The following is a 22,225-nucleotide window of genomic DNA, read 5'->3' as shown; positions in this document are numbered from 1 at the left end:
TTTGGGTGATGGGGGGACGAGGGTATAGTGTATGTCGAGAAGGGAGGGCGCGAGGTTGACCGTGCCAGAGCGCTTCGTGCGGCGGTCGAGGGGGGATTTGCGAGGGAGGTGCTGCGAGGCGAGGGATGGGGGAGGAGGGACCGGACGAGATGCTCGAATGGTACAGATAGCATAGAGGGTGCCGCGAAAAAAGACTGAGGGCGAAGGGAAGGGAGATGGAAGGTACTGCTTGAGGATCGAGGGAAAAGGGTGACAGCCTGTCACCGACGGCGACGGCGTGTGCCGGCGTCGTCAGGAAAGTTCAAAGAGGGGCGGCGTAGCTCGGACGGAGGTGGGAGAAGCTGCTTAGAGCTGGAGCTTCTTGGGAACCTCCCACGAGACGTCGTCGCGACCTGCGTAGGCGGCGGAGGCGGTGTCAGTGACCTGCTGGGTTGTTCAGAGAGACGTTTAAGCGCACCGAAATGACCATAGCGTGCCTCGATTGTTGATTTTGCGCGGGAGAGAAAGCGCCGAGAGTTGCGTCAGCTCGAGAAGTCCGCTTGACTCCGCAGGTCCGCGAGGATGCCAGGAAACGCTTCCGGCGACTCACCGTCTTCTCGTAGATGGGGTGCTGGAGGTCCAGCTCCTTAACGATCATCTGTAGCAGATGGAGAGGGCGAAAGTCAGCTCGAAGTCCGCCGGCTGTCGACGTCGCGAGAGGCACGTACACCCGGGCGAAGGTCAAAGTTCTTCTTGATGATCTCAGTAAGGTCGGCGTCGGAGCGGCCGCCCTTGACGGTGCCGTACGAGTCGACGAAGATCGAGAGGGGCTCCGCAACACCTGCGAGTCGGAGGTCGGATGTACGTCAGAATCGCTGCCGTCTGAGGCACAGGGCTCGCACAGGACGTACCGATGGCGTACGAGAGCTGGACAAGGACGCGGTCGGCGAGGTCCGCCGCGATGAGCGACTTGGCCTGCAAAAATCAAATCTCGATGAGTTCGGGTCCTACGGGCACGAAATTTGCGCCAGAATCTAGCCGTACAATCCACCTGCTCGTGTAGGCTGCTGAACTACGATTAGAACGAGATCCAGGAAGTCAGCAGCGAAAAAACGGCGAAAATCGGACCAGGAAAGAGTCCGGGGCGATTTTTCGACGGGGAGAAGACGTACCGGTCGACCTTCGACCAGTCCTTGCCGGAGAAGGCTCCACCGCCGTGGGCTGCAAAGCTGCGCGTCAGTACGGAGCGTTCGAAGGCGAGGAGAAGAATCCGAAGTCGCACCGCCCCATCCGCCGTAGCTGTTTCGGGACCGGGACAAACGGGCCGTCAGTGCCCGGCTTTCACGTGCACGAGCGGCACGAGGGGACTCACGTGTCGACGATGATCTTGCGTCCGGTCAAGCCGGCGTCGCCCTGGGGACCACCGATGACGAAGCGGCCCGAGGGCTGGATGTGGTAGACGGTCTTGTCGGTGAGGAGGTTGGCGGGGATGACGGCCTTGACGACCTTTTCCATGATCTCCTTCTGGAGGTCCTCGGTCGAGATCTCCTCGGCGTGCTGGGTCGAGATGACGACCGTGTCGACGCGGAGGGGCTTGACGGCGCCGTTCGCGAGCTTCTCGTACTCGACCGTGACCTGCGTCTTGGTGTCGGGGCGGAGCCACGGGAGGTTGCTGCGGCGGCACTCGGCGAGCTTGCGGTTGAGCTTGTGCGCGAGGACGAGCGTGAGCGGCATCATCTCGGGCGTCTCGTTCGTCGCGTAGCCGAACCTGCGAATGCGCGATCAAGCGTCAGCGAGATGCGCAGGAGCGAGCGGCAGAGCAAATAGCCAGGACAGCCAGCCCGGTACGCACATGATGCCCTGGTCGCCGGCGCCGTGGTTCTCGAGCGAGCCGTGGTCGAGACCCTGAGCAATGTCAGGGGACTGCTGCTCGATGGCGACGAGGACGTTGCAAGTCTTGTAGTCGAAGCCCTTGTCGGACGAGTCGTACCCGATGCGCTTGATCGTGTCGCGGATCACCTTCTGGTAGTCGACGTGCGCCTTGGTCGTGATCTCGCCAAAGACCATGATCAAACCCGTCTTGGCCGCCGTCTCGCAGGCAACCTTCGACCACGGGTCCTCGGCCAAGCACGCGTCGAGGATCGCATCCGAGACCTGGTCTGTGGGCCAGCGTTCCAACCGAGTCAGTCTCGAGCTCCGGCGGTTCCCACCAGACACGAAGACTTACCGCAGATCTTGTCTGTACGAGGGGAAGGACGAGAAGGCAAGGCAGGGTCAGCAAGGTCCGCCTCGACGGCCAAGTGGGGAGTTGCTCAGATCAGCCCGCTTGGCTGCGCGACTTCGCCTCCAGGCCCAAGAAGGACCCTGTAGCCATCCAGGACCGTCGCAGGCTGAAAAGCCGCGCGTTGGGGCAGATGAACGTGGTCGCGGGGGTCGATAAAGCGACATCGACCCGCGAGTCGACCGCCAGACCTCGCGGAACGAGCGGACCCTCCCTGACGTCCTCCAGCACCCCCTTTAACATCGTCTGCAACCCCCGCTGACCTCCAGGACTCGCGACGGAGAAGCCGGGCTCAGCAAGGTCCCTCTCGCACGCAATCCATCCAGCGATGCGCACGGCGCCAACCACACGCGCCAGGGCCTCGCTCGAAGCGCCCATACGAGATGCCAGTCCTGGAAAGCCAGATCCCGCCGCACGCGAGCCCGGCGAGCGCGAGAGGGACTCGCGACGAGCTGTCCGAGATGCGAGAACGGGGTGAGCAACTTACCGGGGTGGCCCTCGCCGACAGACTCGGCTGTGAACAGTTCCAGTAGGTCAGTGCGGTCCAGGAAAGTGTATCTAGATAGCAAAGGAGCCCACAGGTGAAGAGGAAAGTGTTGGACATGGTTGTTTCGAGCTGGAACGTGTCGAACGAGGCGAGCGAGGACGGCGGCGGCGGCGGGAGCGAGATGCGGGTGTGCAGGGTGGCTGTCAGTGTGTGTCTGGTGCTCAGACGGTGTCGCTCGCTGCTCACGGTGTGCGACGATGCGGGTTGCTGGTCGAAGCCAGGCCGCGAGGGCGTGAGCGCACTTTTTTGCCACGGCGACAGCGCAGCAGCACGCCGTTCCTTCGTAGCGTGGACAACCTCATTTTGAAGAGCGTACTCGATAGTCCACCTCGCTCACAGGAAGCCCGCGAGGAGACGTTGTGGTCGCCGCGAAATCCCCCTCTCTTCGCTCGCTGCACGTGCTGGCTTCGCTCAGACTGCTCCGTAGGGCTCGCCTGTAGCACAGTGGAGCAGAGTAAGGCGGCACACAGACGGGGACTCGAGAGCGAAGCCAAAGGAGGCCGGTGAACGGATCGAACGTCCTCCTCGAACCCGTTACAAGTCGACACATCCGTCCATTCTACCCGCCCAGCGCCCGCGTCTATTCCACCTCGACCCCCCACACACTCCTCACCAGCTCCCTCCTCAACTTCTCACTCCCCGGACTTCCAACCACAACCCTCGCCCCGCTCCTCCGTCTCCTCACATCCGCATCCTCACGACTCGCCTCCCCCTCCGCCCGATGCGCCTCGACTTCCTCGATGTCCAATGCGTCGATGGCTGCGGTGCGGAGCGTTAAGCCGGTGCGGGACGTGAGAGAGGTGCTGGACCGGGAAGAGGCGCGTAGGTCGCGGACTAGCATGCCCCTCGTGATGGCGCCCACGCTGCGCGCGCTTTGAGTGTCAGCGAGGCGCACCGCTCGTCAGATAGCGCGCGGACTCACGTCTCGACCTCGAAATCGTAGTGCCTCCACGCCCACCCAGGCGCAACCTCCCCCTCCTCCCCATCCACCCCAAACCCCCTCTCGCTCGCCTCGTTCCTCATCCGTCCGTTGCGCGCCCAGTCAATCAAGCAATACACGACTGTCGGATCGTGAAGCTCCATCGCGTTGCCGCCGAACGAACGCATGATCTCGACTGTTCGTTCGAGGAAGGACGAGGTGAAGTGTGTTAGGGGTGATTTTGTGGTGGGATTCGAGGGCGAGCGCGTGGAGGAGAAAGAAGGGTCGACGGCGGAGGTGTAGAGTGAGAAAGGCAGGGTTAGGTACGAGGTCAAGTCGAGGGGGAGGATGTAGAGGTTGGGGAGCGCGAGGGAGACGATGGTTTGCGCGGCGAAAGGGTCGGCGTAGTAGTTGAACTCGGCGACCTGCACAAAGGTCACAGTCAGTTGCGCGGTTGCGCTGACTGAGTTGCGCACACGCACGGGCGAGGTATTCCCCGGATGCTCGACGGCCCCTCCCATGCTCAAGATGACCCCGAACTTGCTCAGCGCCGACTCGCGCATCTTCCCCTCCTGTACCGTCGCGCGATGTAGCTGCGCGAGGGAAGTGAGCGGTCCAAGGGCGACGTAGGCTATCGAGGCTGGCGGATGGCGGGAGAGGAGGGATGAGACGCCTTCGAGGGCGGGAGTCGAGGCGTGCAGGGTGTAAAGCGAGGAGGCGTGTGAGGAGGGAGGGGTCAAGTCCGGATGCCGAGTTGCGGCGTCGCCCAGGCCGTCCTGCGAGAAACCCGGGTGAGTGCGAGTTTCGGAAAGCGAAAACAAAGCCAAAGGACGCACCTTGCCGTGAAAATACTTGGCCGTGACCGCCTCTCCCTCTATCGGTCCCTCGCTGCCCAAGTACACCTCGATCGGGCCCGCACCCCATTGCTTCCTCCAAGCCGGATCAACATTACAATACCTCTCCCTCTCCCGCCCCGTCTGATCCGCCTCGAGTTGTCGCTCCAACGCGTAGAAGAGTTTCTGGAGGTTGGAAGAGGCGGAGGAGAGAGTGCAGTTCCCGTGGGTGAGGGTGATGGAGAGGACGAGCAGGTGAGGGGACGAGAGGGCGAGGAGGAGCGCGAGGACGTCGTCGACGCCCGGGTCGGTGTCTCTGCGGGTGTACAATGCGTCAGCTTGAAGAATTTGTGGGAGAGCGGCGGACTCGAGCGCACATGATGCAGGGAACGGGTGCTTCGTCGCGGGTCATGGTCTGCGAGGGAATGAGCGCGGTCAGCGACGCACCGTCAAAGGGTATGCCCTGGACTGACCAATGTCGTCTACAAACTTAGGGAGGCACTTAGCACAGTCTGGCGTCTACGAGACGACTGAACGGGAATGACGGAGGAGAGACTGATCTCGACAAGGAGAGGGTGCGAGAGCCGACGACAGTGACGAGCGGGTACACGAGCACTGTTCGGAGGCGTAGCAAGTGTCCCAGCACACTTTAGCAGCGATGCGATGGGCAGAGGTGGATGCAAAAGGTCAAGAGAGACTCGCCGAGTTGGTTGACCTCGTCACCCGCTGCAGCACCCGCAGACTCGCTCGCTTGGACCTGCACTAGTCTGCCAGAGTGTCTAAGCTGCCATGACTGTCCCGCTAGCCGCTCCCGCAGCCGCTCGCGCGCTGTACCGCTCACTCCTTCGGGTTGCGATGAGGATGCCAGATGATCACCGCAGCGCGTTCGTGGTGCACAGGGCGAGGTGAGTCGGTTCATCGGGCTCTTATGAACTCTGGGCAGGCTGCTCGAGGTGGACGGGCGAATTGAGGAGGCGCTTCAACCCTTTGAAGCGAGGATGGGCGGTGCAGGGTGGTCGCTGGCGGCTTGCTCGCTGCGTGGCGGCACGGTAGGCCGGGCAATGTGGTTGGAGAGATTCTAGAGGAGCGATCCAGGAATGCGCGAATCTTACGAGATGGAGGGCACCGCTTCAACCGACCAGATCTCTTACCCTCGTACTTCTCCTCCGCCCGCAGGTCAGAGTTCGACAAGTCTCGCTCGCTTAGTGCTCGCGACGACGTTGCGGCACGGCTCCTCGAGGGGGAGATCTACCGGGACCAGCTTGAGGTGCGTTGCGGAGCGTGCTTGTCGTTCGAGACTCTGCTTCGGCAGAGAGATTGACTCCTTGTGCCTGTCCGACTCTCGCAGCTCCAAGCAGATCATCTTTCTGCGCTCGCCAGGCAGCAGACCCTAATCCCCGTCGACTTGCGCTCGTCTCTCGCCAGCCCTCCTGCTTCCGCTCCTCCGCCTTCCTCCCCTTCGCCGCACCCTTCCGCATCCTCGTCTTCGCGACTCGGTCCCTCTAGACCAACGCGGCCATCTCGCCCACCGCCGCTGCCTCCTGCCATCTCCGCCTCGGAGCCAAACTCCCCCTCTCCGCCCTCTCCACCCTCCGCAGACCGCCGCAAACTCCTCCGCGCGATCTCTGCCCGCAACTCACAGTCTCGCGTACTCGGCGTACGACGGAACCGCTTCATGGAAGGTCCTGAGCCGAGCTGGATCAGGCGGAAGAGGGAGGACGAGCAGAAGGCGGAGGGCAAGTCGGCGTGAGGCGAAAGCGGTGGCGCGCTCGCTGGTTCGGAGGCACGTTTCTCGCTTCTACAGCGTGTTGCGCGGTCGCGATACGGCGGCCACGACGAGCACGCCAAGCAGCTGAGTTCGCCCATGGTTCACAACGAAACTGGCCCGACCACTCTCGCCCGGCTCGCCCGAAACGCGATCGACCAACTCCGCCGGCAGCAGCAGCTCGACCTCGCTCTCTCGCGCTTCGCTGGGCTTTGTCGCTGGCGGAAGCGAACGATGCAGACTATCGACGAGATTCGACGAACGGGCGAGCCGACTGCGAGCGAGGGAAGAGCGGTCAAGCCTACACCGGACTCTGCTGAGCTCGAGCGCGGCGAGAAGGGCGAGGTGGGCGAACGAGCAGAAGATCAGGCTGAGGGAGGACGCAAAGGGATGCGGTTCTGGTTGATCTACCTCTCGCTGCTGTTGGCGACGTTTGAAGCGGCAGTCGAGCAGACTGGTGCGTCCCTCCGCTTCTTCGCTCGGCTCGTCCAAGGCTGACATTGCGCCTACGTTCGCAGCGCTTTCGACTGCTCTACCGACCATCGCCGACGACCTGCATTCGACGAGCCCGTCCTGGGTCGCCAACTCGTTCATGATAGCCTCGACCGCTGCAATTCCTTGGTCCGGCGGGCTCGCCTACATCTTCGGACGCCGGCCTGTCATGCTCGCTGGCCTCGGACTGTTCTCGCTTGGATCAATTGTCGGCGGCGCGGCGAAAAACATGACGACGATGCTGGCCGGTCGAGGTGGGTTGAGGCATCGTTCTTCTGGGTCGCTCTCCGACTGACCCGTACGCTCGCCGCAGGCATCCAAGGCGCAGGCGCAGGCGTCATCTTCGCCATCGTCGAGATCATCCTCTCCGACCTCGTTCCGCTCTCCGAACGCGGCCTCTACCAAGCCGGATTCAGCGCGACCTGGAGCTTTGCGAGCGCGACAGGGCCGCTCATCGGCGGCGCATTCGCCTCGTTCGATTACCGCTGGTTGTTCTGGATCAACCCGATCATGTCGCTGCCGATCGCACTGTGCTGCGTCTGGGTCATGAAGCTCAAGGGTCCTGAGGACGACATGCGCGAGAAGCTCGCCAAGATGGACTGGTGCGGCGCGCTCATTCATGCCCGTCTATGAATCGCTATTGACGTCCTCGACCACCCACCGATAGGATTGGCAACCTCGTCTTCATTCCCTCGATGAGCGTGCTCATCCTCGGCATCGTCTGGGGCGGCGTCGACCATCCCTGGCGGTCTGCGCACGTCCTCGCCACTATTGTCTGCGGCGCCGCAGGACTCGTCGCTTGGTTCTTCATCGAGAAGCACTGGGTCAAGCACCCGACCGTCCCCTTCGCTGCGATCCTCAACAAGACGAGCTTGATTGGTTTCGTTACGACCTTCCTGCATGGCATCGTCACGATGTGTGTGTACTACTTGTGGTGCGTCGCGTTGTCTTTCGCCGCCGCTCCGGGCTGAGGCTGACGAGCGATAACTCCCAGGCCCGCCTACTTCCAATCTGCCAAGGCAGCATCGACGATCCGCTCAGCAGTCGACTTCCTCCCCGTCGTCGGCTTAGTCTCGCCTGTTGCCGTCATCACTGGCTTCTCGACGAACTACCTGCAGGCGTACAAGCCGCAGAACATCGTCGGCTTCGGTGCGCCGGCTTCCTGCTCCCTTCTGACCTCGCTTTGATCGCTGACTTTGCTTTGCTCGTTAGTTCTCCTCACCGTCGGCGTTGGCTTGCTCGCTCTTACGACGGAAGCGACCTCGACGGCGGGATGGGTCCTGATGTGCGTCCAGCCTCCTTTCCTTCCTCAAGTGACGCACGCTTACCCGCTCATCGCCGCAGCCCGATGGTCGTCGCCCTCGGCATCGGTGTCATCTATGCAGCAACCGTGTTCCCTGTCCTCGCGCCCCTTCCGCCCGATCTCGCCGGTCAAGCCCTGGCTTTCCAAATGCTCGTCCGCACATTCGGCATGGTGCTCGGGACTTCGATCGGTCCGTTCTCCATCTCTCAGGTTGCCGGACATTTATTGACGCCGTGCGATGTCGCAGGCCTGACCGTCATCACGAACGGTCTCGGGAAGCACCTCCCGCAAGCGTACCTCGACATGGTCCCGGACGGAGTTGCGGGCGCGTACTCGTCTATCCCGCTCATCAGGACCCTGTACGTCTGAACTTCGTGCATTCTGCGCTGCCCGAGCCGAGTTGACCTTGCGCGACTCCACAGCGAGGAGCCGCTCAAGACGGAAGTCCGGCACGCATTTGCGCAAGCCCTGCGGATCGTCTGGCTCGTCATGGTTCCCTTCGTACGTTGCGTCTGTCTGCACTCTCAGCTGGCGAATCTTTCACTCACCCGCAAGTCTTGACAGGCTGGCCTCGCCCTCATCCTCTCCTTCTTCATGGACGCGCTCCCGCTCAACACCGCCAAGGACGAGGTTCGTTCCACAGTTTCCTCGCATGCGCTGTGCTTGCTGACCTGTCCGATTATCGCAGAACTTTGGCGTCAAGCAGAAGAAGGGTGGCTCGCCTGACGACGTCGAGAAGGCCGATGTCCCGCCTGCCGTTGCGTCCGAAGACGCGCAGCTGTACCCGACGGTGTCGATCGCAGAAGCGACCGTGCGGATGGCTTGAGCAGGCGGCATCGACTCACCTCCAGACGCCGCCCTCTTTCCTCCATCTCACCTTTTCTTGACCGACGTACCTCCCCATTCCTCTGACTCTCACCTTGTGCCCCACGACTTTTCTACTACAACACAATCCCTCGACGCCCATCTTCCCTTTCCTCGCCGGCTCTGCTTCTCCGCCGCCTCTTTCGCCGCCTCTCGCCCGGCACCCTTCAACAGAAACGATTTCCCGACCGCACATCTCGCATACCCTCCCTCGCATCGCCATCATAAGGCTCCTAGACACTGTGATCGCATCCTCACCCTTCCGGTCGTTCCGTCGTTAGACTGCAGCATTCGATAGAATCCGGGTTGTCCGCCGAGTAGCACCTCCTCCCTTGTTGTTCCTCCTCGATATGATACTTGTAACGAGCCTCTTAAGACTTTGGCATCGCTACGATACCGTGCCGTTGCACCAGCAGTCAGTTGCGCAGAGCGCAGAAAGATCGCTGCTCAGTTCGCTCTCTCACACTCCCTCTCGCTCTGCTCGTCTCTCGATGCGAGCAAGTTCCCCGAGTAAGACTTAGGATATCGAATAACACGAATCTACGCAAACACCTTGACGCGGTCCTCGAGCGGCTGGAACGTCTTCTCCATCGGCGGGACAGTCGGCGCGCCAAAGACGAGGTTCGCCCGCAGCTTCCAGGTAGAAGGGACCTGGAACATCTCCTCAACGTCCTCTTGGACCTGTGGGCGGGAGGTCGAGGGGTTAGAACCAGCCTCGAGGCGGCGGAAGCGAGATGAGCGACGCACGAGTTCCGTGTAGTGCTGGAGCGATGCGCCGAGTCCTTCCGCATAGAGAGCGGTCCAGATAATGTATGAGACGATGCCGTGAGCGTTTTCGGACCAGGGGGGAAGGCTGGGAGAGAGAGTTTGTCAGCGCTGATTCTCTCGACAGGCGCGCACGCGGCGACGGAGGACGGACTTGGGGGCGATGAAGGGCATCTTTGCGAGCAGAGGCTCGAAGGCAGCCGAGTCTTCGAAGAGGAGGACCGTTCTGCGCCGCGAGAACCGTCAGCTAAACCCCCGAGTTCGAAAGAAGCGAGGGCGCCAAACTCACCCGTACGCATCCTTCATCTGCAGGAGCTTCGGCGAGATCTGGGCGAAGAATTCTGCAGATACCGCAGCCTTGAACCGCTCTTCAGCGGTGTTCCAGAACTTCTCGTGCTTCGAGCCGAAGAGGACGACGGCGCGGGAAGACTGGGTGTTGAAGGCGGAGGGACCGTGCTTGATGGCGGTCTGCACGATTTCGATGATCTGTACCGACGAACAGAACGTCAGACGGGGAGATGGGAGACGCAAAGAGGGGAGGACACACTTTCTCATCCGCGACGGGCGACGACTTGGCGAGACTGTAGCGCGAGCGACGGCTCTCCACAGCGGCGAGGAAGGCGTCGCTCGAAGGAGGCGCAGGCTTGACGGGGGCGACGGTCATGCTGAGGGCGGTGGAAGTCGAGAAGAACGAAGCGGTGGGCGGAAGCGAGAAGGGTCTGTAGAGGATCGCGAGCGGGGCGAGCAGGAGAGGAAGCGCGAGATGGAACCGAGAAGACGACGAAGAAAGCGAGTGAAGTCGCGAAAGAGGACGCGACAGCATGGCGCGGAGAGATAATCGGGCGTTTTTCATCGGCCCGAGGCCAAGTGGGAGGAGCTGACACAATCTTGGTCGAGCAGCCAATGCGCGGCGACAAAGCTGCCTAAGCGGATAAGGTCAGCACTCGCAGCAGCGCGGTAAGCGTCGCCGAGTATAGAAGAGGAGAGGCGCACTGGTCAGCAAGAGGAGCGAGCGACGGAAGTACACGGCCGAGAATAAGTTATCGTGGGCGCGCGCATCGAGGGAGAACGTAGCGTCTATTACTGCCGGACAGCTGTATGTACATCTTCTTGGTATCGTGAGGAGAGGTTTTCGCCGAGGCGGCACCGTCGATAATCGTCCTTGCGCGTGCGAATTTGCGTCGCATCGAATTAGAACTGTCGGCGATGAGGACCCGTCAGTGGACTCGCGGAAGCTGCGGAAGGGCTCCTCGAGAATGCACCTTCGACAAGTCGCGGCCGAAGAGCGATCGCTTGACCCAGTCGGCCATGAGGAGGCACCGCTGGCGGATCGTGACCGATGTCGAGAGGTAGACGCTCCGCCACAAGTACATCGCTGCGAGCAAGCGGCGGTGTCAGCAAGGTCCTCACGGAGGAGGACGACGCGCCCGATGCGCACCAGCAAGACCGCCTGCGAACGAGAAGCCGGGGAAGTCGAAGACGGCGCTGTTGCCGATGTAGGCCAGCGATCCCACTGCGAGGCAGGAGAAGCGTCAGCTCTTGCGTACGCAGGACGTAGCGAGACGAGGCGCGACGCACTGTGCTTGTAGTTGAACGGCTCGTACAGCATGTCGTCGGGGTCGTCGTAGACGCCGTTGTCGATCGCGACATGGGCATCGTGCTGCTTCGCGAGGACGTTAAGCTTCTTGGCGAGGTAGATACCTTCCTGCTCGGCGACCTGCGCCGTGGCCGGGAAGGCGGTGATCTTGCGCGAGACGTTGATGAAGAGGTCCGCAAGCTCGTTCAGCCCGAGCGCGCCCTTGCCGTCGGCGTACTGCTTGAAGATGTCCCTGCGAGAGCGAGCGAAGTGAGTGACGGTCGTGACGAGCGGAGAACAGGCGAGCGCACTCGATCTTGCCAAAGTGCTTCTCCGACGCCGGGAAGCGGCGCTTGATGAACTGAGAGAGAGCGGTGTCAGTCCATCGAAAGTTCGTCGGAGGCTCAGGCGCTGCATCGTAGGAGCAGTCCTGGACCGAAAAAAGCGAAGCGACTCGACTCACGCCCATCATCTTCTTGAACTCGCGCTCGTCAATCTTGCCATCCTTGTTCTCGTCGCACCTCGTCACGAACTCGAGCAAGTGGTCGACGAGCCTCGTCTCGATCGTCGCGCAGTCGCCGAGGGCGTAGACGGTTCCGAGCGGCGCGCCGATCACGCGCAGGTGCGAGTCGACTTCGAGGGCGTGCTTGTGGTACTGGTTCGGGAGGAGGGCGGCGACGCGTTGCGTGAAGGGGTTCATGGCTGTGCGACGGATGCGTGTCAGTCGATCGGAGAATGGAAGCGAGCAGGCTATCCCGCCGACACGCTCATTGCGCTAGCGAGACAGCCATCTCGCGCTTTCCGACGACCGACTCACCGATGCCCGTACTCCACAGCGTGAACCCGCTGTCGACCTCGTGCTCCGTCGTCTTGCCCGTCTTCGGGTCTTTGATCGTATAGACCACCTTCTGAGGCGTGACCTCCTTGACGCGCGCGTTGAGGATCATGTCGATCTCGTGGCGTCGGAAGCGTTCCTGTGCATCCGCGAAGTCGGTGATGTGAAGGAGAACGTAGCGGAGAAGCGCAGTGAGACGGAGGAGGTCAGCTTTCTCCTCGTCGCGCAAAGTCCCGTCCCGTCCCGTCCCCTCGACGACGCAAAGCGAACGAAAGCGCACCTCGGCGTACTCGGAGATCTTCTCGGCGTAGGTGTTGAGGATGTGGTCGCGCGACTGGATCAGGTGGACCTTGATCTCGTCGCGGAGGAGGCCGGGCATGTCTGCGCGAGAACAAGCGAGTGTGAGTGAGGGGCAGTCAGCACCATGGACGCCGTCATAGAAGCAATCATGCGCTCGGGTGAAAGCGAAAGGGAACGCCCACTCACACGAGATGACATCCTCATTGACCATCTCCCACAACTCGCTCGCAAACTCGACGCCCGTCGGTCCACCCCCACAAATCACAAAGCTCAACAACTTCCTCCTCTCGTCCTCCTCCGTACTCGGCAACGCAGCCTTCTCCAAATTGTCCATCACGCGCCGCCGGATCGCCTGTGCGTCTTGCACCGTCTTGAGCTGGAAACAGTTCTCAAGGCCGGGCACGCCGTGAGTGCTGTTGACGGATCCGCAGGCAATCACGAGCTTGTCGTACGGGAGGTAGAAGTTTTCTTCGTCGCCCGGGCACGCGACTTCGAGGAGGCGCTCGGAAAAGTCGACGTCGACGGCGCTGTGAGAACGAGTGTGCGAGAGAGTCAGCGAGTGAATGAACTTCGCGCGATTGAACCGGATGAGCGCATTCGCTCGACTGCGCGTCTCCAGGAAGCGACTTGCGAAGCCTCACTCACCGTCCGTACAAGAAGTGACCCGACACCCGCGCGATAATCTTCCTCAGCGGCTCGACCAAGCTCCGCACCTCGACCGTTCCGACTGTCGCGGAGGCTGTCCGAGGGAACGTTGCGAGTAGAGTCAGCTAACGGAGCGGGACGAGCCGCAGAGTTTGTCCGCAATCTGGAGAGACACTAGTGATCGCCAAACGTACGCAACAAGGGATGGAAGAGAAAGTAGTCTGCGCGCGCGCGAGAACGGCGTCAGTACAGAGCGCAGCGGAGCAGGAAAATGAGCGAGCGTAGCCGGTCGTGCGACGCGGGAAGGCTTTGGGACTCACTGTCAGGCGAGACGACGGTGACGTGCCATGCTCCAGGATCCAGGTGCTGCAGGATGCCAACAGACTGCGGAGCAGAAGGGAAAACGAGAAGGTCAGCTGTCGACCCGGTCTCGAAGCGATTCCCAGACGCCGCCCGCCCTGAAATGGAGTGCTACGCACCCCCCATCCGCCGCCCACAATGACGAGCCGCTTCTTGTCGCGTGCGTTGACGACTCGCTCGTCGAGGTCGTCGATGAGAGCCGCCGCGACCTTCAGGTTCTTTTTGCCTCCGCGCTCGGGTTTGAGTGCGACGGGGTCGACGGGTACTCGACCGGCGTGCGGGTGGTGGTAGGTCGACGCGTCGTAGGCCCAGAGGCCGAGGAGGGCGACTCCGAGCGATCCGCCGACGACAAAGGGCGCTGCGAGGACGGCGAACACGCGCGGGTGTCTGCGGTAGAACGGCTGCCACCCTGGTGGTTTCTGTGCGCGGGAAAAGAGGGTGCGCTTCGCTGCGAGATTGCGAGACGGGGTGAAGAACGACGGCGTCGAGTGAGGGCGTGCGAGCGAGCGCGCGAGGGTGGCGCGTGGCAGGGGCATCCTGGGCGACGCTGTCTAGCCGTATCAGTCGCAAGCAGCAGTCCACAGCGAGAACGAGCGAGTTGCAAAGCGATGACGATGATGGAGACTCGGGCTAATCAAGTCATTACAACCGAGTTTGTATTCAGCTCATTACAGCTTGAGTCATTACAACCAGATTACAACCCATTCCTAATTAGTTCGCTTACCTTCCTCACCGCTCACTCTCGCTTCGTTCGAGCTGCTGACTGGTGCTGCTGCTAGAGAGACTGCTAGAGGACCGACTGGTACAGCTTGAGCGCCCCTGCTTGTCCCCGTCCTCTCGCTCTCACCCTCTCTCCTCCCCACATCGCTTCGACCTCGTACACTCACACGGCCAGCGCATGTCGCCCAAGACGCCGCGGATACGACCGTACGTCCTACTGCCAGGTGCACGGAACGCAGGCGGACTCGACGGGTCGAAGGTGCGCTCCTCACCCCTCCTTCCGTCGAGCTGAACTGACAACTCTGCTCGCAGTGGAGACGGCGACATACCTTCTTCTTGCTTGCAAGCGTAACCGCACTCGTATGGCTCGTACAGCGACACCGGAGTGCGAGCAGGATCCCGTTCCATGTCCCCCTCGCCGCGCCCGAAGGCAACTCGTCCTTCTCTCCGACCCTCGAACGCAAGATTCCGCCGTATCTTCACTACGGTGCGCCGACTCAAGTCCTCTACTGTGAACACGGACTGACAGTGAGTTACGCCGCAGTCTACGGCCTCGCGCCCGATTTCGGCGGCAAACCCTTCAATTTCATCCACTACGTCTGCCTCACCTCGGCCCTCCACGTCCTCCGCCCCGAACGCATCTACTTCCACTACCTCTACGAACCCGACACCTTCTACTGGCGCGAGTTTGTCAGGAACGTCGAGGACAGTGGGTCGACGAGGTTGGAGATGGTGAGGGAGAGGGATGTCAAGGAGGTGTTTGGGAATGAGGTTGAACACTTTGCGCACAAGGCGGACGTGTTGCGCTTGGAGGCGCTGAGGGACTATGGAGGCGTGTATCTGGACGTGGACGTTCTCGTCGTGCGAGGTGAGTGCGCGGTCGTCGCAGAATCAGCCTCCACCTCTCGAGCCTGACTTGTGAGGGCTGATCATCCGCGGCTGCCTCGTCTCTCAGACCTCGCCCCGCTCTATCGCCACGACACCGTCATGGGCATGGAATCCCAGCCGAACCTCAACCCCTCGCTCCCTCCTTCCGGCCTCTGTAACGCCGTCATCCTCGCCAAGCCCTACGCGAGCTTTATCAGTGCGCGCAGGTCCTCTCTCTGAACCTGTGGAGATGCTGACAGGTTGGGAGCGCAGCGAGATGGCTGGATACGTATCGCACTTTCGACAAGAATCAGTGGGCGAAGCATAGCGTCACAACACCCTGGGTGAGCAGGTCGTCCATCACCTTCGGACTTAGCCTGCGCCATCGTGCTCGAGACTGATTGAGTGTGCCGGCAAATCTACGCAGGACCTCGCGCGAGCGTATCCGACCGAAGTCACCGTCCTCAACAAGTTTGCCTTCTTCTGGCCCATCTGGTGCGTCACCTACTCTTTTAGCGTACTGAATCAATCACTAATGCTCCCATGGCGCGCGCAGGGACGACGACTCCCTCCGGATGATCCACCGCTCGCTCTCCTTCTCCTTCCACTCACCGCACCCTCTCGCTCCGACGCGCGACCTCCCCTTCACATGCCACCTCTGGGAATCCGCATCTTACGACCGCTACCTCTCTCCGTACGATCCGGACCGGATCCACAATAGGGGAAAGAAGGTCGGAGAGGAGAGGGAGGAGGATGGAGTGAGTGATGAGAATGCGTTTTCGAGGGAGGCGAGGAGGTTTGTTAGTGAGGGGTTCAGGAAGAGGTGGAGAGAGGCCAAGGCGAGGGGCGAAGTGGATCGGTAGACGGCCTTGGAGAAACTAGAGACGTGCGAGGAAGCGGTCCTCCCGCTTCCGTTCTTTCGTCTTCCTGCGACTGGCACTAGTAGGGAGTGTACCCCAGACTGCATCGACGCCGACAGACCGCCAGAAAAGCGTCGCCGCTGGCTCGACTTTGTCTTCATCGCTTCGATGGGACTTTGCCGTCATCACGCTCGCTTGTCTCTGCTCAACTCGCTCGTTCGGCCTCGTTGACAGCCCCATTCGCTTGCTACCCGTCGCTACTCGCCTGCTAGATAGCCAGCCAGCCCCGCGGAGCCGTTTGCGGGTCGAAGCAGCTTCGAAGGGCGACCCGCATGGAGCGACATCTCGAGCGGTGAGCACGTCTCGTGGGATTGTGCGACTGGTCGAGGCTGACACTCGACTTACACTCGCAGCGTCAAGCGCTTCGAATCGCTCCTCAAGCCGTTCGACCCGTCTCCACCGGCCGTCAGCCCCATCGCAGGCTCGAGCGAGGGAGCCGCAACTGGCGCTGAGGGGGCCGAAGCAGCGCCGACGCAAGGTCCTGTGAGTGCGGAAGCGTGGAGGAAGGACGAGCTGCGCAGGCTGTGCCGGGAAGGTGCGTTCACTTCTCTTTGCTCGCTCGGAACTTGCGTGAGGAGGTGGGGATGCGCGAGGGAGTGCGCTGATGGGTTTTACGAGCGCGCACTGACAGCACTCTGGCACGCAGGCATCCCCGACGAACCCGCCCCCCTCCGCCCGGCAGCCTGGCACTTCCTCCTCAACCTCTCCCCGACTCCCTCGCTTCTCGACCAATATCGCTCCTTTCTCTCGGAAGTCAACTCGCGTATCTCAGCTCTCTCACCTCCGGAACCTCGACAACCGCTCGACAAGTACGACAAGCTGTTGAGGGAAATCGAGCGGGATGTCGAACGGACATTTGGGACGCTCGCTTGGTTTGGGGCAGAGGTGGTTGGGCAGGAAGAGGCGGATGGGATGGACGCGGTGTGGGACAGGCTGGAGCTGCTTGACGAGGCGGACAGGCAGGAGGCGAGGGACTTGGCAGCGAGAATTGAGGTGGGCGAGGAAGGAGAGTCGGGGGAAAAGACAGACGAAGCGGCGGCCGCGTCAACGGTGACTGCTTCAGCACCTTCTACGGCACGACGGCGACCACGTACTCGACGAGACGCCCTACTCCGTCCTCTCTTCCTCTACGCTTTCCTCAACCCTGGCGTGTCCTTCGTTCAGGGCATGTCCTATCTCGCCGCCATCTTCTATTACGTCTTCGCTTCGTCTTCCTCGACCAACGACGACTCACGTCCTTTTTCACCGCTTGAAGTCGAAGCGACCACCTTCTTCGCCCTCGGTGCCCTCCTCTCGCAACTCCGCGACCTTTACCTTCCAACCCTCGACAACCTCTCATCTCCGCCTTTCTCCGCTCCTTCGCCAACAGCGACCGGTCTCGGCGCAACTGTAGCGAGGTTCAATTCCCTCCTCCTCGTTATCGACCCGCCTGTAGCGGATGCGCTCGACAGGAAGAAGGTTGACACGAGCGGGCTGGTCATGCGGTGGCTGACGACCATGTTTGCGACCGAGGTGAGTAGGCACGGGCACTCAAGTATCGCTGACAGACACCCTGACGCTGTATTCGCACAGTTTCCTTTGCCCGATGTCCTGCGAGTCTGGGAGTGCGTCGATGCTCTCTCGGTCTCTCGTCGCGCATTCGCTCACCCTGACTCTTCCGCAGCCGAATACTCTCGCTGTACCCGCCCGAAGGAGAACAGCCATCGGGCGAGGCGTTGTCGCCCGTTCTCGGTCACCTCGTCGATGTCTGCCTTGCGGTCGTCCAGCTCGAGCGGCAGACGATCCTCTCGCCTTTCGCAGTGCGTTCGCCGTGGTCCTGCTACATTAAGCGTACCATGACTGACGGGCCTCGTCACGCAGAAACTTCCGAAGATCCTCGGCGTCTTGCAGAAGCTGCCGATCGAGGGAGAGGGCATCGACCGCCTGTTGCAGAAGGCGTGGGAGGTTCGGGAGCGACGGCTGGGTCGCGCAAAGCGGACGAGCATCGCCTCATCAGTCGGGAGCAACCGCACTTCGGTTGTCGGAGCGCTCGGCAAGAAGGCCTGGTGGTCCTCGTCGCCGGCTAAGACGGACGTCCCAACCGCTGCTGCCGACTTCGAACTCGACGAGCGGTCGTCTAACGCCGGCAGCGACGCGTCTCGACCGTCGCGCTTCGGCTTCGGCTCGCTTGCCTTCTCCTCCCCTCGCTCGTCGCAAGCCGACATGGCTGACAACGTCACCGTTGTCGAGGGCAAGGTCCTCCCGCCTCCGCCCGCTCGCATCGACCAACCGCCGACGATTGCATCGCTGATCGAGGAGGAGCTGCGGTCAACGGAGAAACAGGCGGACGAGGAGGACTACCCGCTCGAGGACGAGGAGGATGGCGCGGATGAGGGGCCTGCGATTCACCGCCGCATGGCGTCAGGCTGGGGTGGCATCAAGTCGTCGCTCTCGCGCTTTGCAGCCTCGGACACCGCCGCTGCTCTGCAGAAGCGGGCGACGAACCTCCAGCTCGCCGCCGCCCACTCTGCCTCGACTGCTTCGACCCGCTTTTCGACTTCGGACGCTGCTGCCGCACTCTTCAAGGCTCAATCGAACGCTGCGGCGAAGGCGCAACTCTTGCGCGAGCAGCTCGCCGAGCAAGGACCCGACCGTCTCGCCAAGATCAAGGAGGCGGCGGCGGGTGCGAGTGGACGCTTGCTGGCATCAACGGGCTCGGAGCGGGGCGGAGACTGGCGGCCTGGCAGTCCTCGCGAGACGCCGTTCACGCCGCCAGGTCATCCCGGCGACATCTCGCCTCTTCCGTCGCCGCGAATCGATTCCGTCGACATGGGCCGCTCGCCTAGCGCGGGGCCGAAGCCCTTGCTTCTCTCCGGCTCTGCCAGACGAGCGCAGAACTCGTCAGAAGACTCGACTGGTTTCGCTCGCTCTCCTTCCGCGTCACCCACCATCTCTCGCACCGGCCAACTCCTCTCGCCCGACATCTCGATCCTTCCCCTCTCTCGCTCTCCGTCTCGCGGTGCCGCGCATGGAAGAAGCGCTTCGCAATTCGACACGCCGCCTCGCACATCCGCTTCCGCCTTCCGCCCTCGCTCGTCTTCCTCCTCGACTGCCCAAGCGTCGCCCGGCTACCCCTTGCAGGACGAGGACAGCCCGATTCAGTCTAGGCGTGTGCAGGACGGCGCAAACGGGTTGCGGCGCGGGTACGGAAAGGTGCGGGACCTCGAAGCGGGTTCGGGTGCTCGGCCGGCTGAGGGGGGTCGCGGTTGGACGCTGTCTGACTCGCCTGCGCAGTCGTCGCCGTCTGCCGCGGCTTCATCTCTGCCTAAGCTCGACCTGCGCGCCGACCAAATCGCGGCGAGTCTCAGCCCGTCCTCTACGACCGCCATCTCTCGCCTCTCCCTCGACAACTCGCCCGGACCGAGTGAGGTGCCATTCGCTCCGCCTTCGGAACAGCCGTTCCTGCCGCCCATCGCCGACGAGTCGCTCTTGACAACGGAGCGAGAAGACGAGGGGGAGTTCCTGACGCCGTCCGAAGGTCGATCCGCTGAGACGAGTCCGACTCGCCAACGACTTCCGCCGCGCGGCTCGTCCCTTTCGTCCTCGCAAGGACCGTCTGCGGCGTCGTCCGCGCTCCCACCGCCTCGCATCTCGTCCCTCTCCTCTTCCGTCCCGCCTTCCGCCTCCTCGCCTTCTCACGACGTACCGGCTTCCTCGACAGCCGACGACACCGTCGCCGCCTCTCCTACCGGCTCCCTTTCGCGCTCCAGGATTGTCCGCCGACCCGCCGCGCACCGCAAGCGCACCTCTCGCTCGTCCGTCGCCTCTGCCAGCGTCGACTTGAACGGACCCGAAGCCCGCAGGCTCGCGAGCGAGTTCCTCGTGCGTAGCGGGTCGTCGAGGTCGACGCGTGAGTGTGGGCACAGGCGCGCTGCGAGCGATGCGAGGATGAGTGTTGGCGACTTTGACGAGAGCGGTTTCCTCGACGCGTATGGCGGCGAAGACGGGGACGAGCAGCCGCGGTAGATTCAGCTATACCACGCTCGCATATATAGACACTCTCTGTGCATCGCTGTGAATACCCATTGTGTTACGACAACATTGTGCGCCATACCTCGAGTCTACTTTGTTGCGAGGAGTCTTTGCGCGTCCTTCCAGACCGCCTGGAGGTCTGTCAAGCTGGGAAGGATTGACTGTGGTCGTGGAAACATCAGCTTGTTGGTCGTTAGAGTGGCAATTGGAGCGCGCACCGGGAAAACGACGAACACCCATCTCTCTCCTCCTTCCGCTCCTACGCTTGCCCTCTCCACGACAGCCAAGTAATGTCTGCCACCCGCGCCTTGCAGTCCTTCGTTGATGATGACCTTGTCGATACGTTCGAGCGGGACCAGACGTGTATGGCGAGAGGAGCGGAAAGCGGGAGGACTTGCGGAAGTGAAGGGGAAGGTGAAGTGGTAGACCGTGCGCGAGGCGAGCTGGAGCCCAAGGGAGGGGAAGAGCTCGAGCGTCTCTGCGTGGGGCAGGGTGTCAGTGAGTAACTTCGCGTTAGGATAAGTGCGAGGTGGCAGACAAGGCGATCGGGCAGTCGAGCGGATTCAAGCAAGTCAGAGCCGAGGGGGATCAAGCTTGGAGGCCAAAGCGCGAACGGAAGTGCAAGAGTACAGGGCGAAGGTGAAAGATGCTCACCCTCACGAGCTGAGCGAACGCAGAAAGCGAGAGAGACCAGGACTAGGAGAGCGGCTGTCGTCCCTCGCCGCTGGAAGGGGTGCCGGTGTCAGCAAAACAACTCGTACAAGTTCAGCGAGCGTCCGCACGAAGCAGCGTACGCACAGTCTCAACAGCGACCATTGTCAGCGCGAGCGAGCCGAGGAGGAGAAGGACAGACCACAGCGGAGTGGGAGCGGTGGCGGCCGTGTAGCACGTGTGCAGAGCGTCGGTGTGGGTGTGTCTGAGTGTGTAGCTCGTCATCAGAGCGCAGGACGACGAGTGACACTGGACCAACCCATTCCGCTCACTCTCGCTCGACCACAACGGCGACAATGCGCATTCTCGCTCTCCTTGCCGCGCTGTGTGCTCTGCTGTGCACACTTGCACTCGCTGAACCCGCTCCGGCTCTCAAAGACTCGCCCGCACTCGCTCAAGCTCCGCGTCGAGCAGTCGCTTTCGGCAGACCCGCCGACGAGCGCAGGGACGCAGGCGGCGCGAAGAAGGCGGACGGAGCGGATGGCAACACGGTCAACTACGTGCGTGTCGCTCTCTCGGGCTTGCTCGTCGTGTTGCAGCTGCTGTCGAGGCGTTCGAGGTCGCGGGAATGTGGAGCCGGGGGTGTTGCGCGGTCTCGAGACTGCTTGGAGAGCTTGGGCTCCGGCACAGGCGTCGACAGGCTGCTGCGTGCATCGCTTGGCGCGCAGCGGGGCCATCGCAGGCGGAGGACACCGCATCGGGTCATGGGAACCGCTCTCGTCTCCCTCGCGCGGAGCCTGCACTTCCCGTGTTTCGATGTTGCGAGGCAGGCCTGTGGGACAAGGATGAGCTGGACGCAAGGGGAGCGGCTGGATCCGGGCGGCTTGACACCTCAGCGGTCTTCAACTCGCCTCGAACGCTGGCTGACTTTGCCTCATCTTGTACAGCTCGTCACGCTCGACCGATCAATCACCAACGTCGCCAAGGACAAGATTCTCGATGCGTTGCTGCGGATGGGGGCGGTTGTGAAGCAGGAGTACAACTACCGCGTGCGCTCCGCTCCTTCCGCTTTTTCCTCCTCCCGTCGCGAGCCTCACTCTCGCGGTTGCGCGTGCGCGGCGTGCGTTGACAGGAGATCGAGGGATGCGGGAGTAGCTGACCTGTTCCTGTGCGCCGCAGGTCTACAAAGGCGTCCTCTTCTCGATCCCCTCGTCGCACGACAAAGGCCTCACAGCGTGGGAGACGGCCTTGACGAAGCAGGAGGGCGTCAAGTATGTCGAGAAGGACCAGGAGGTGCGCGCCAACTCGTCCTAAATCCTGCGTGGACAGAGAAACGGTCGTGTTTGCGTTTCTCGCTGTTGTAATCGCCACTTTTGCACTGTAACCGTGTTCTTACCCTGTGCTTCCGGGCTCGGCTGCTTGCTGCTGACGTGGAGGAGCTGCTGAGCGAAGGACCAGGTGCTGCAGTCGGGAGCGAGGGAGGAAGAGCAGGAGACTGGCGCCCTCTGCTCCTTTTCCCCTCTCAAGCAGGCTGACTCGCTTCCCACACAGGCTTGACGCACTCGTCAAGTGCACTTCAGGGAAAGTGCTGT

The 22,225-nt window shown here is 62.1% G+C and overlaps 10 protein-coding genes across 10 annotated transcripts; 5 read left to right on the top strand and 5 right to left on the bottom strand.

Moving 5' to 3' along the window:
• Positions 1-345: 345 nt before the first annotated feature.
• On the bottom strand, positions 346-2,864 carry RHTO_07080 (S-adenosylmethionine synthetase; the record flags this gene model as incomplete). The annotated part of the gene is made up of 13 exons (XM_016420738.1): positions 346-392; positions 458-476; positions 590-637; positions 708-820; positions 891-954; positions 1,024-1,051; positions 1,152-1,200; positions 1,262-1,278; positions 1,352-1,747; positions 1,832-2,138; positions 2,207-2,218; positions 2,748-2,774; positions 2,840-2,864. The coding sequence occupies 13 exons, from the start codon at positions 2,862-2,864 to the stop codon at positions 346-348; spliced, it is 1,152 nt and encodes a 383-aa protein (XP_016274465.1).
• Positions 2,865-3,387: 523 nt separating this feature from the next.
• On the bottom strand, positions 3,388-4,971 carry RHTO_07079 (inosine/uridine-preferring nucleoside hydrolase; the record flags this gene model as incomplete). Its single annotated transcript, XM_016420737.1, has 5 exons — positions 3,388-3,670; positions 3,730-4,151; positions 4,209-4,502; positions 4,563-4,875; positions 4,937-4,971. The coding sequence occupies 5 exons, from the start codon at positions 4,969-4,971 to the stop codon at positions 3,388-3,390; spliced, it is 1,347 nt and encodes a 448-aa protein (XP_016274464.1).
• A 377-nt stretch (positions 4,972-5,348) lies between these two features.
• On the top strand, positions 5,349-6,309 carry RHTO_07078 (uncharacterized protein; the record flags this gene model as incomplete). Its single annotated transcript, XM_016420736.1, has 3 exons — positions 5,349-5,464; positions 5,736-5,826; positions 5,908-6,309. 3 exons carry the CDS (start codon positions 5,349-5,351, stop codon positions 6,307-6,309), a joined length of 609 nt encoding a protein of 202 aa, XP_016274463.1.
• Positions 6,310-6,558: 249 nt separating this feature from the next.
• RHTO_07077 (major facilitator superfamily protein) lies at positions 6,559-8,945 on the top strand (the record flags this gene model as incomplete). Its single annotated transcript, XM_016420735.1, has 11 exons — positions 6,559-6,781; positions 6,843-7,070; positions 7,130-7,418; positions 7,484-7,750; positions 7,811-7,965; positions 8,029-8,101; positions 8,161-8,309; positions 8,367-8,478; positions 8,542-8,620; positions 8,684-8,749; positions 8,808-8,945. The coding sequence occupies 11 exons, from the start codon at positions 6,559-6,561 to the stop codon at positions 8,943-8,945; spliced, it is 1,779 nt and encodes a 592-aa protein (XP_016274462.1).
• A 578-nt stretch (positions 8,946-9,523) lies between these two features.
• Positions 9,524-10,412, bottom strand: RHTO_07076 (nitroreductase; the record flags this gene model as incomplete). Its single annotated transcript, XM_016420734.1, has 5 exons — positions 9,524-9,664; positions 9,731-9,836; positions 9,903-9,974; positions 10,038-10,234; positions 10,296-10,412. 5 exons carry the CDS (start codon positions 10,410-10,412, stop codon positions 9,524-9,526), a joined length of 633 nt encoding a protein of 210 aa, XP_016274461.1.
• Positions 10,413-10,939: 527 nt separating this feature from the next.
• RHTO_07075 (NADH-ubiquinone oxidoreductase 64 kDa subunit) lies at positions 10,940-14,000 on the bottom strand (the record flags this gene model as incomplete). The annotated part of the gene is made up of 13 exons (XM_016420733.1): positions 10,940-10,945; positions 11,011-11,123; positions 11,187-11,261; positions 11,327-11,577; positions 11,636-11,685; positions 11,788-12,026; positions 12,142-12,298; positions 12,440-12,540; positions 12,646-12,986; positions 13,105-13,198; positions 13,299-13,325; positions 13,425-13,488; positions 13,584-14,000. 13 exons carry the CDS (start codon positions 13,998-14,000, stop codon positions 10,940-10,942), a joined length of 1,935 nt encoding a protein of 644 aa, XP_016274460.1.
• A 362-nt stretch (positions 14,001-14,362) lies between these two features.
• Positions 14,363-15,914, top strand: RHTO_07074 (glycosyltransferase family 32 protein; the record flags this gene model as incomplete). The annotated part of the gene is made up of 7 exons (XM_016420732.1): positions 14,363-14,443; positions 14,560-14,671; positions 14,729-15,052; positions 15,140-15,268; positions 15,325-15,395; positions 15,479-15,546; positions 15,608-15,914. The coding sequence occupies 7 exons, from the start codon at positions 14,363-14,365 to the stop codon at positions 15,912-15,914; spliced, it is 1,092 nt and encodes a 363-aa protein (XP_016274459.1).
• A 329-nt stretch (positions 15,915-16,243) lies between these two features.
• On the top strand, positions 16,244-19,976 carry RHTO_07073 (TBC domain protein, Rab GTPase activator; the record flags this gene model as incomplete). Its single annotated transcript, XM_016420731.1, has 7 exons — positions 16,244-16,263; positions 16,325-16,506; positions 16,618-17,483; positions 17,544-17,575; positions 17,635-17,770; positions 17,832-19,163; positions 19,245-19,976. The coding sequence occupies 7 exons, from the start codon at positions 16,244-16,246 to the stop codon at positions 19,974-19,976; spliced, it is 3,300 nt and encodes a 1,099-aa protein (XP_016274458.1).
• Positions 19,977-20,071: 95 nt separating this feature from the next.
• On the bottom strand, positions 20,072-20,798 carry RHTO_07072 (phosphatidylinositol N-acetylglucosaminyltransferase; the record flags this gene model as incomplete). The annotated part of the gene is made up of 4 exons (XM_016420730.1): positions 20,072-20,143; positions 20,201-20,460; positions 20,637-20,706; positions 20,781-20,798. 4 exons carry the CDS (start codon positions 20,796-20,798, stop codon positions 20,072-20,074), a joined length of 420 nt encoding a protein of 139 aa, XP_016274457.1.
• A 191-nt stretch (positions 20,799-20,989) lies between these two features.
• Positions 20,990-21,947, top strand: RHTO_07071 (proteinase inhibitor domain containing protein; the record flags this gene model as incomplete). Its single annotated transcript, XM_016420729.1, has 3 exons — positions 20,990-21,193; positions 21,581-21,682; positions 21,813-21,947. 3 exons carry the CDS (start codon positions 20,990-20,992, stop codon positions 21,945-21,947), a joined length of 441 nt encoding a protein of 146 aa, XP_016274456.1.
• Positions 21,948-22,225: the final 278 nt, after the last annotated feature.

Source organism: Rhodotorula toruloides (assembly GCF_000320785.1).
Source record: "Rhodotorula toruloides NP11 unplaced genomic scaffold Scaffold6, whole genome shotgun sequence".
Taxonomy (NCBI): Eukaryota; Fungi; Basidiomycota; class Microbotryomycetes; order Sporidiobolales; family Sporidiobolaceae; genus Rhodotorula; species Rhodotorula toruloides.
Note: the sequence above shows the minus strand (reverse complement) of the source record. Positions and strands in the feature narration are given on the sequence as shown.